This window comes from Argopecten irradians, chromosome 14, assembly GCF_041381155.1.
Source record: "Argopecten irradians isolate NY chromosome 14, Ai_NY, whole genome shotgun sequence".
NCBI lineage: Eukaryota > Metazoa > Mollusca > Bivalvia > Pectinida > Pectinidae > Argopecten > Argopecten irradians.
This window is the reverse complement of record NC_091147.1, coordinates 33,875,630-33,888,312: the sequence shown is the minus strand read 5'-3', so window position 1 is coordinate 33,888,312 and position 12,683 is coordinate 33,875,630. Positions and strand designations below refer to the sequence as shown.

General features: G+C 33.4%; 1 protein-coding gene across 1 annotated transcript in view; it reads left to right on the top strand.

Moving 5' to 3' along the window:
* Window positions 1-9,739, top strand: part of LOC138307426 (inositol 1,4,5-trisphosphate-gated calcium channel ITPR3-like) — a 200,257-nt gene extending 190,518 nt beyond the window's left edge. The window contains 9 exon segments of the mRNA XM_069248167.1: window positions 231-380; window positions 832-937; window positions 1,648-1,771; window positions 2,078-2,256; window positions 3,762-3,914; window positions 4,323-4,400; window positions 4,869-4,988; window positions 5,704-5,838; window positions 6,428-9,739. Of these exon segments, the coding sequence (XP_069104268.1) occupies window positions 231-380; window positions 832-937; window positions 1,648-1,771; window positions 2,078-2,256; window positions 3,762-3,914; window positions 4,323-4,400; window positions 4,869-4,988; window positions 5,704-5,838; window positions 6,428-6,499 (1,117 nt within the window). The 3' untranslated portion in view covers window positions 6,500-9,739.
* Window positions 9,740-12,683: the final 2,944 nt, after the last annotated feature.

The following is a 12,683-nucleotide window of genomic DNA, read 5'->3' as shown; positions in this document are numbered from 1 at the left end:
TCTCTCCCTCTATTGATTTATTAACTCACATAATCATTTGAAATGACTTGCAATAATGTTGGAATATTGTTTTAAAACAAGGGTTTCAAGATCCAAAAACAATGTGGGTAAAGTACAATTAACCGTTGATTATTCCACTAGATTTATCTCAAATTATATGAGTACATGTACATCAAATCATCATTTGTATATAAGTTACTCCTGTTTAATATGGATTGATGTTTTACCAGGGCTATTCCCGAACTGAGTATCAACAACTACTACGTGTTCCTGTATATAATAGGAGGCATACACAACTTCTTGTGCCTCCTCATATACGTCACCTTTCTCATCTCCAACAATCCAACGTTTCCGCCGTGGCATTTTTTCCTACGGATAATGTAAGTAACATTTTGTATTGTGGGATGATACTGATACTTAGTCCTGTTTGTATAGCTGTACCTTAAAGGCCCGCTACTTGTCCGACACAAAAAAACATAATTTAAAACAATAATATTTAGAAAATTTGTAATGATTGCCTAAGATGAGGTTACAACACCAAAAAAAGCACCTGTGTCAACAATAAGTATTTATTTTGCTGTTTTGTGGTGTAGTGTAGCAATAGTCATGAAATAATGTGCAATAATTAGGACAATAGAAAACAACCCTTGTTATGAAAATTAATTATCAATTTAAGAAAATGTTGGGAGTTATAACATTGATTGTTGGTTGTATTTCCAGGAACATCAAACAAAAATGTACAAACAAAAATGTGAAATAAAAGTTGAACAATGAAGAATTCCTAATAAAAACCAGAATAAAATATATTTTTCTATTGTTACCTATTTATAGAGGGCGGAACAAAGATGATGACATGGAGTTCAAGTCGTGGCACGAGAAAAAACAGGATTCACATTTAGAGGTCAAAATCTACAGCTTTAAGTCGCTGTATTATCTGGTATGTAGTATGCTAAGATTGTATTTGATCTTAAGTTAAAGCCTTTTTCTTTCTTTATCTGTAGGGCACTGATTAAGACCCATATTAACAACTGAATTTGACCCGATAAGTGCCTATGTCCCGATAAGCGCCCCTCCCCTTTTTGAGGCCAGGGCATAAGACACAAACTACAAAGATTTGCTATAATATCGTCTTATCAAGCACCTTTTCATTTTTTGAAAGGCTTTGGGTGCTTTTTGGATCCATTACAGTATAGTGAATGGCTGACTTTATGATTACAATATCAAACAGAATTTTTAGGTCATCTGACCTGTGTACCATGTATAAACTTTTCTTTCAAACATCTTCTTAAAAAAAAATGGAACGCCAACACAAGGACCTTCATTCTAGTTCACAGGAATGAAATAGGCTAAAATCTTTTATAGTGACTTCTTGTCAGTAACTAAGAGCCCTAGAGAACTGATAAATTAGCCTATATAGCCTGCTTGCTCAAATGAATGACCTTGACCAACCTTCAAGGTCAGATGGATCAAATCGGCGAAATACTTGTTAGTTATCTCCCTTTGCCTGTTAATCTACTCTGGTATTCTCGGTTTAGATTCAAGAGTATAAAAAAGGCGCATTATAATGTCTGAGCTCTGGTTTTGAAATGTCTGCCTCACTATAAAGCAGTGTATAGGTTAAAATGTATAATATTTGTTGTATTCCAGTGTTTCCTAGCCTTCTCCATACTTGGAACGGTTTTCCATGGCTATTTCTTCGCGTTCCACCTTCTCCACATCGCAGAACTCAACCAACTGCTCAAGCGGGTCATTCTGGCGGTCACTACAAATGGTAAGTTAATTAACTTGTTGGATAGCAGTGAGATTATTTGTGATTTTATTCTTTTCAATTGAACAATGCTAAGAAAAATTTAAGCTAAAAGTTTAATATATACTTACCTGATGGTATGTTTTTTATGAAACAACAAATAACCTGATGTTATGTTTTTTATGAAACAACAAATAGTGAAAGGAAAATGATGCATAGGACAATTATATCTGTAGTGTCGTGACAGAAAAGTCATCATAACAATTTGTTACTGGTCAAAATAGGTGCTCATCAGTCTTTTGAAATGTGTCTACATATCGGGTGTTACAGGGAAGTCGTTGTTGATGGTTACACTACTCGGACTGGCTATCCTGTTCATCTATTCCTTGGTGGCATTTGCCCTCCTCCGTGAGAGATACTTCCTCGAAGGTAACGGGCGACATTGCAGGACAGTGGGTCAATGTTTCATGACAATGATTCATCACGGGCTGGTCGATAGCCCTTACACGGTACGTATACACACAATTTTTAGGTCACCTGACCATAGGTCATGGTGACCTATTGCAATAGTCTTTTGTCCGTTGTTGTGTGTCGTCCATCATCCGTCGTAACTTGATTCAACTGTATGTTTTGGAGTTATTGCCCTTTGTAATGATAATTATAATTCGTCTGTTAACATTTCCTTGTAAACACAATAACTTGAGTAAATATTCACCTAGCTTAATGAAACTTTATTTGTAGACTAACATTGAAAAATCTCAGACGGGTTCATAAATAAACTTGATTCGACTGTAAGTTTCGGAGTTATTGCCCTTTGTAATGATAATTATTATTGGACCTTGTGAACACGATAACTTTAGTATATCAATTGAGCTTGATGAAACTTTGAAGACTAACATTGGAACGATCTCAAACAAGTTCGAAAATAAGCATAATTCAACGGTAGTTTACGGGGTTATTGCCCTTTGCACTCATTATTGCTATTTGACCTTGTGAACGCGATAACTTTAGTAAATATAAACCAAGCTTTATGAAACTTTGTATGTAGACTAACACAGGAAAGATCTCGGAAGAGTTTGAAAATCAGCTTGATTCAATTGTAACTTACGGGTTATTGCCCTAATTATTGAATCTTGTGAACATAATAACTTTAGTCACTATGATTTGAGCTTAATGAATCTTTGCATATAGACTAACATTGGAAATATCTCAAACAAGTTTGATAATAAGCTTGATTCAACTCTAACTTTTTATGAAGTTATTGCCCTTCGCAATGATAATTATTGAAACTTGTGAGCATGGTAATGTGAGTAAATATGCACCAAGCTTCATGAAAATTTGTATGTAGACCTATTAGATGCATGTTTCTATTTTGTGAACAAAAGACATTAATTGGCTAATAAATTACATAACTAAATTAGTATTAAATATCAGGTGACCGTTAAGGCCGAAGGGCATCTTGTTAAAACTAATTAGATTAACAATGACTCGAACATTGAAAAATTTGACAAATCATCAAATTAAAAATAGACACAGTAAGAGTTCACAATTTTTAAGGCAAAAAAATAAACATTGAAGCAAAACTAAAAAATTAAAATTTATTAAAATATTAACACAATGAATTAACACATGAGCATCGTTGAATCACATTTCTTTGAGATTAGACTTTAATTGGAAACTAACAAATTAAGATTTATAAACTTACCTGATACTAAATCAGTTTTTTCAAAAAATTAAACAAAACATACAAGAGAATTTAAAACATGATGAAAAGAAAAACCAGGTCAACCAACTTTGCGGTTATTAAATTTCAAAATTTTCATTTCAAAACATTAAGATTAAAATTTGTGGATTAAAAAATGAATTAAATTCCTGTTAATAAATATGATTTAGATGGTAATAGGCAGATAGAAACTTTCAGGAATTTACTTGGATCACAGAATTTGGTTTACAATTACTTCCACCTGGGCCACTGAAGCAGCTGTATAAATATTGGTTTCCTTTTGTTTCTCAGACAATAGAGGCTGAAATGAACAACAGTAATTACACAGATGTAGTGATGCTGACGATCTTTGATGTGACGTTCTTCATTCTCATCACTACCATCGGTCTCAACATCATATTCGGTATCATCGTCGATACCTTCTCCCAGCTCAGAGACTCAAAGGTAAGTCTTCTGTCTTTATTTTAAGAATTTTGAAAGAAATTTGGTTTGCAAAAACTTTAAAAATAAATGTAGTGACATCAATTACATGTTAATAATTAATTTTTCAGACTAATCCCTAGAATGAAATAATTATTTTTAATTAGATTTTTCATAGGATTTTTTTCCAAATCAATACACAACGTTGATGTCTCTATATCGTAATGTCATGATAATGTCAGGTGTTTGCATCATTTCCGAATTTTTTCTTCATTGAGGTAAACAAAAAAAAGATAAAAAAGAAAACAAGAGTATACCCAAGGAAAAAAATGCAAGGGAAGTTTTCTTTTTTCATTTGAAAATGGTGTCTGTTTTTTGCTTATACAATTGATCTTGATCGTCAAACTATGGATGTTGATTTTTTATTTCTAGTGGGAAATTGACAAAGACATGCTGAACAACTGCTTCATCTGCAGCCGCGAGAGCTACGACTTTGAGAGACAGGGAGGTGTAAGTAAACATCTCATTAAAGATTGACTTGAAAAGATTTTTAATATCTCCCAAATTAAAAAATTCTCTTCAGATAATCCATATAATTCAATTAAGTAAAGATAATCTCTTCAAAATACCAAATTCATTTGTGACACTTTTCTATGAATTCATTACGTCGTTATCTCTTCTAAACAGAAGCGACGTTAACAAAGGGCAACATTATTTTTTCCTTTATTGGTTGATTAAGTAAATTTTTAAGCCAATGATGCTTGTTTTAAGCAAAATTGAATAATTCAATGAAGGTATTAAATTCAATTGACTCAATAATTAATTAATTAAAATTTAATTATTCAATAAAGGTATTAACTGAAATTGAATTATTCAATGAAGGTTTTAAATCCAAGTGGCTCGATAATTAAATAACTCTTTATGAAACCCAATATCCCTCGTCTGCCTTTAATAAATCGTTTGAATTTTGTCTGATAGGGTTTTGAGAAACATGTGAAAGAAGAACATAACCAGTGGGCTTACCTGTTCTTCTTTATTCACCTGGACGAAACACGGCCTAACGACTACTCTGCTCTGGAACTCTACGTCTTCAAGATGGTAAGTGGTCCTATACAGTGGAACCTGTCTTAGTGACCACCTCTATTTAAGAGTCCCAAACGGCCTTAGTGACCACCTCTATTTAAGAGTCCCAAACGGCCATGTATTACTCAGCTTGACCTGTTTATAATAACCAATTGGATATAAAGACCACTTTTCCTTTGTACATTAGATGGTCTCTATAGACACGTTTTAATGTGTATGATTTCAATATAAATGCAGTAAACAGTGTGTTGATTATTGTTTAATAGGTACCCAAGCGCTGGAACTTCACTATCTTATTTCCATTTTGATGCAAGATTTAAATAATTAATTTGATCAGTTTGTGGGGCACCACATTGACCAAATGATTTAGATGTCTCGACATATTACCACAAGCCCTCCACCTCTGGGTCGCAAGTTCGAATCCCAAGTCTGGCAGCTGCCATGTACTGACCGCTGGTCAGGTTTTTCTCCGGGTACTTTCCTCCAAAAAACCTGGCACATCCTTATATGACCCTGGCTGTTAGTAGGAAGTTACACTAAACCCAAACCAGGAAGGAGATTATTCATTTATTTATGTTCTGTAATCATATACGTCGACATTGATCTGAGCAAAGCTTGACTATTGATTGTCATGATAGGTTGTGTCATCGATGAAACAATGTATTTCCAACAAATATTTTTGTTGTATCTAACAAAATGGTTCTTAGTGCAATCTGATTTTCCAATACAGCTCCAGACAGCCAAGTATGACTTCTTCCCCTTGAATCGTGCACTGAGCTTGCAGAATGAGGAGGATTCGAATGAGAGAAAACTGGAGCAACTGAGAATTTCTGTTGAGTACATGGTGAACAAGATGAAGGAGGAGGTACGCTTGTATATTATTAAGATTTATTATAGAAATGTTGATAAAAATTACATAATGGAATACTACGGTGTCTGGTGTCTGACGTCCATTGGTCAACAATCAACTTCTTCATAAACTGCTGGTTGGAATTTAACAAAATTTGACTGGTAGCATCCTTATGGGATGGGAACTTAAAATTGTACAAATAGTTAGGCTGACCTCCTAGGGATCTGAGGGAGTTAAGCCAATAGGGTCAATTTGGCTAACTAAGCATTGAATAATACTCATATTATATTGGTAGCATCCCCATAGGAGGATTGCTAAATGTTTTTATGCATTAACTGTATACCATATAGCCAGTTATTTTCAGTGATGATATTTTCGCGATTTCGCGGTACATTGCTAAGATCCCGAAAATTTGATCCGCAAAATATTGAAAAATGGTTGAATGATATATACTATTAAATCCATATCGCAAAAATTTAGAAATCTTCACCATATGATTGTGGTTTTTAGATCAAATCACAAAAATTTTGGTTGGGAAAATAACCAGTTATGCAGTAATTTGAAGATGCCAACGTTTATGAAACTGAATGAAATTGTTTTGCAGGAAGCAGCAAGAGAACGAGAGAAAGAAAAGAGGAGGCAGTTGGCGTGGGAGCAGCAGCACCGCAAGTCATAATCCTACACACATGGTCAGGGTTATTATTTTGGATGCCATTGAACATGTGCTCATCATTTTCCTAGTTACAATATGACAATCCTTGACAAAGACATGTGATATTTTCTTTGTTCTGTATTTTTTTTATATATTTGTACTTTGATTCCCGATATAAGTTTGGCAGTTTGTTACTTTCATCGAGATGAATAAGGAATCTATCAATTTCAATTTCTAAAATTGATCGGAAGTACATGACAATAATGAATGTTACTTGTAGGGATTTCTATTTCCCCTTTTCCCCTTTGTTATCAAAGTTATTTCCCTTTGCATGCAAATTATTGATATTTATTGAAAGTAAATTTTTATGGTTGTTTTTATATATGAAATGTTGAAAAAATGTAGGCAAAACATTACAGCGATCCTCTGTTTGATAACTTTATTAATATGTAATTTCCTGGGTTCCTTTTTCATTCTACAATTGCTAAACGCAGTTTTCATATTATCTTATCTGAAATTATTCAACAGTTCATATTTAATTAAAACCAATACAAAATGTATCCAATATTCTTTTGTATGGCTTGTGTTAGATATAGCGTAAAATACTAATTTGTGCCAAATGAATTCATAGAAGTATATTCAAATGATAGGAGTTTTGATTGGATAGCTGATTTAACAAAGAGAATGGTAGGTGTCTGAACAGTTTAGTTTTCATTTATATGACATTGTACTGTTTCTTGGTTCTCCGCGAGATGTATACATTTCAAACAATATAATCAAGATGTTTATTCGATGTGTTTTATTCGGACACAATTTTGAAGCATTAATTATTAGTCTTTAATTCAGAAATATTATAGCCTTCTTCAGCTACAGTAAATAGATATTCAGTGTAAATAAGGCATTACCATAATTTTCTGGAGTGATTTTTTTCGAGTGATTTTTTTCCCCCTGAAAATCGGGAGTGCGACCTATACACCAGTGCGACTTATATATGGTATATGCCTGGACTTTTTGTCACTCTAATACATGTTAACATATTTCTGCTCATCATTTCAGTGTTATTACACAAACAATGCTGACCAGTGATAGAAATGGCATTTATAGATGTACTGGGTATATTGAAAGAAATTGATAATTAACTCATATTGATTTCTCCCCTGAAAACACATTTCGGCACTTCAATATCAAAGACTAAGGGTAGTCCATTGTGAAATTCAGGGGTGAGTGAGTTAAGATATACCATGACATTTCACAATATGTTAGTAATAAACTTCTTTGTATTAAACTCATTCATCCCTGAAGACATATTTAGATTCTTCAAATTCAAAACCTGAATTGGTCCATTTTGGAATTTCAGGGGTGTTTGGAGTTCCCACCTAGATTACTTACCTCACTGTTTGAACAAGAGTTCTATTTTGTATTTGTCGCAGATCTGCTATTGTATATTTTGTATATTTATAACCATGACAGTAATATATATATAACTTTCTACCATTTATTTATTATCAATTTTCATTGTTTTGCTGATGTTGGGTACAATCATGTTATATTTTGTGCAATTTCCACTACCTGTTGGAATAGTTTGGCTGTGAATTTGTATTTTATTAAAATAAGATATAATTAATTCTGATACTCGTATCTGATAACATTGTAATAAATAAAGCATTCTTTTGCAAAAATTGATATTTCCATGTAATATAGTAATTTTGTTGAAGTACATTTGCAAACAAGACTAATGGTTAATATATACTTAACACAATTGCTGTCTAAATACTGGTGTAGTGGGTAGCCCATTATCTTTTCATAATCTTTTGACAGAAGTGGTAACATGATTTCTAAGAACTTCAATGACAAAGCTTCTCTTGAATGAAAGAAATAATAACAAAAGGTTGATTTAAGTCACTTGCCTTTTACCTAGCTGACGGGAGAATGATTCCCAGCACAGACATGAAAAGGTCAGGGTTCACCTGCCGGATCTTCAAGTTTTTTCAGAGCACTCCATGAATCCAGTTTCTTGTCACTAAAACACCATCGTACACACTCGGGCCATCGAAAGTGATTTGTGTAACTTGAATAATTTCACAATTGATGAAGAATTAATATTTATATTTTATGTAACAAACTATGTACAAAGTGTACCAACATGAAGCAATCACAATTTTTTTATAAGAAGTTTTGCTGCATGTTCCAGAATGGTGATTTTGATTTTTGATAAGCAGGAAAGATTCGGACTTTCATCCATTTTCTAAGTCAGTTCCTTAATTTATTGATTGTAATAAGTTATTGTATTGTTTTCGCATATGATTATATATTTTGATATTTAATAGGTTATTATTGAACATACAGTGATCCGACACTTTACTGCATGTATTAGTATATTGATGTCGTTGTACAACTTACTGCATTTGTATTTACTGTATTTGACCCAATAAGTGCCCAGGGTATATAAAAAAAGACTGGTGCTTTATAAGATAAAATTATTGAAAAATTCATACAGTTTTGATAGTTTTGGTCTTATGTCTGGGCATGGAAATGGAGACAAGGCCCTAATTATAGGGGAGGGGCGCTTATAGGGACATGGGGGCTTATTGAGTCGAATATAGTGAGGTTCGTTAAATGGCAGTTGTATTTTGTTGAATAACTGTTTACCTAATTATCCATGTTAATTGCTGAATTGCTGAATATGTTTTATCGTCATTATACTTTGATTTGATTGATGTCGCATATTGGCTAAAATTATTGTTATATTAGAAGTATGTTTTAATTATTATGGAAGACAATAATTTAGAAATTACTTAATTTCAGCTTTATTTATTTTTTAACTTGTTAAACACGTGAATTCCTGTGCATTCTAATCAACTGCTTGCACAACCAATAGTTGTAATTCTTTACATACATTACTTGTTCAATATATCTTTGTTTATTTTACTGATTTTAAATTCTTATTTTTATTCTAATCACATATTGTATTTGGTCGGTCGTCCGTCCATTAACAAATTCATGTTCCTGCTACTTCTCATAAAGTACTTATCTGATCTTTCTCCAGTTTCCTGTAGGACCCTAGTTGTGCATATTGGAATTTATTGGCATTTTGGAACTGAACCGCCAACAAAAATACTACTTAAAAGGGATCTTTATGATATATTATTTAAGTCCTTCTTCGTCCCTATAGATTTTCAATTGATTTTGTCAATGAAAAGAAACATATTGATATGCAGTCACCTTGAATTTTATCACTTTTTCCGTAAGTACTGCTTTAAACTTCCTCATAGAAGTTACGTAAGTACTTAGATTTAAACTTCCTCAAATTAAACTTGTGGGGTTTTCTGTAAACTCATTCAGGAACAAATCCAAGCACAACATGACAGACGGTGACAATATTATATTTGACAATTGAAATGTGTTTTTGCTAAACATACTTAATATGAGTTCTAAGTACATGTACATTGTATATGTTTTCAATACTTTAAAAGGGAAAAAAAGTTTTGAAAAATGATCACTCTTATTATTGTTCCAATTTTTGACATAGATTATCCTTTGTGGAGCGCCAAGATCCCTCTAGGATCTCTAGAATTGCTTAATAACTGATCTAGTCCAATTGTAACGGCTTGGTTAACAATTAAAAGGATTTTAATGTCACAAAAATGGGGAAAAAATGCACTCTCGATATCAAACATGTTTCATCTTAATTTTGATTATTTTACTCTGAGAATTATCCACATTACAGTAGATTTTTCTGTTCAACTGAGGAAATGATACAATGACGTGGAGAGTTTATAAATATGTTTAGATACCTCTGCTAGATTATATTTTCCTTATTATTCTGTCATTAACTATATAAAATGTCCTTTTTAGTGAGTTAGTGATATTGATGGGATAAAATATGGAAGGGTACTAAGTTTATTGAGTATACAAAAAGTCTCTCAGATTGGGTAAACATATTAATATTCTGAACAGATAGATTCTTGTTATGTAATTTTATATATTTTTTCAAGTTATATTGATAATTTATATGTCTATTTGTGTTATACGTAATTGTCAAGGACTGTGCCTTTCTTCAATAAAATTGTGACATTCTAATTGGTATGATTTGTGATTATATACAAACATGAAATAACAGTAAATGTACATATTTAATCTAAGTCAAATTTTAACGCAAATAGTTTACAACAGGTTACAATTAGCAATTCAAAGACAGCGAGAAAACCACTAAAATAAAACTACCGCTAAAATAAGTATATTTACAGTAACAAGGAAAGGTGGTCGACAGCAAGCTCTGCTATTTATGATGGGATGGTTCAAACCTCGTATAAACCATATGGCTGGTTATTTTCGCGATTTTGCAGGGCTTTGATCCGCAAAATATTAAGAAATTGTTGAATAATATATAACCTTAATGCCAGATATTGAAAATGAAAAACCACTAAAAAAAATGATTTTCTCGTTTATCAGACCATAGAAACTTTGACCCGCGAAAATAGCCGGCTATACGGTATCTACGGTATTTAAGTTTGAATCTGAAAAACAGTCAAACAATAAAAAAAAAACCACTACCTTTAAAAAATATTGCATCGGAATATATTTCAGAAACTACACTTTTACTGTATACTGTTTTAAAAATCTATTTATACATTAATGTAAGCAGAATTTAAAGTCAACAAAAATGTTTTTAGTCTAGCGCAAAATTATCAGATGATGTAGACAGTTACACAGTGAAAATACAACTTTGAAATGTGTCTACCCCCTGCTCCAAACACCGTTCTGACATGATTGAAAGTTCTCAAAAAGCTTGGAAATGAACTGGTATCAATTCACAACCATTTATTGATTGGTCAGTCTAACAACACAATTGCACGTTCATTCTTTGTAAACTATATAACAAAACCGTAAGCGCCTCCATCCCTAGGATTTAACAATGTTTTACATGTGATGCCTTTAACCTCAGCATTGTATCCTATATCACATGAACTTGTCAGTCTAAATCATGACATACACGTAATAATGATTCTCATTGGTTAAAAGGCATAAGAATGTGACTGTATTAATGTGTCACAAGCACAGAAAGAGTTAAAGATGCTCCACCGCTGACAAAAGGTATTTTTTCACTATCAAAATCAAGGAGCAGACGATTTAGTATTTTTCTTCAGTTACAATAGTTACTTACTTTACACCATTACCAACATCAGAGGTGTCAGCTTCTAATTTTACTTCAAGTTAAAGATATGAAAAATAATTAATTGCTTCCCGAAAAAAATTCATGGCACTGTATCCTATATGGAATTAAGTACTGATTGCGCCTGCACCAAAGGCAACATAATCTTTTTTAGGTCATCTGACCCGAAGGGTCAGGATGACCTATAGTCGTCATGTTTCGTCCGTCGCCGTGCGCCGTGCGTTAACTTTTCACATTTTGAACTTCTTCTCAAGTTCTACCGGTGCGATTAGGCTGAAACTTGCATGAAATGATCCTGACATGGTCCCGACAAAGTGTTGTTATTTTTCGGGTCGATCCGATATCCAAGATGGCCGCCACAGCCGCCATCTTGAAAACACATTTTGAACTTCTTCTCAAGTTCTACCGGTGCAATTAGGCTGAAACTTTCATGAAATGATCCTGACATGGTCCTGAAAAAGTGTTGTTATTTTTCAGGTCGATCCGATATCCAAGATGGCCGCCACAGCCGCCATCTTGAAAACACATTTTGAACTTCTTCTCAAGTTCTACCATTGCAATTTGGCTGAAACTTGCATGAAATGATCCTGACATGGTCCCGACAAAGTGTTGTTATTTTTTTGGGTCAATCCGAAATCCAAGATGGCCGCCAAAGCCGCCATCTTGAAAGCACATTTTGAACTTCTTCTCAAGTTCTACTGGTGCGATTTGGCTGAAACTTGCATGAAATGATCCTGACATGGTCCCGACAAAGTGTTGTTATTTTTCGGGTCGATCCGAAATCCAAGATGGCCGCCACAGCCGCCATCTTGAAAATACATTTTGAACTTCTTCTCAAGTTCTACCGGTGCAATTAGGCTGAAACTTGCATGAAATGATCCTGACATGGTCCGGACAAAGTGTTGTTACTTTTCGGGTCGATCCGAAATCCAAGATGGCCGCCACAGCCGCCATCTTGAAAACACATTTTGAACTTCTTCCCAAGTTCTACCAGTGCGATTTGGCTGAAACTTGCATGAAATGATCCTGACATGG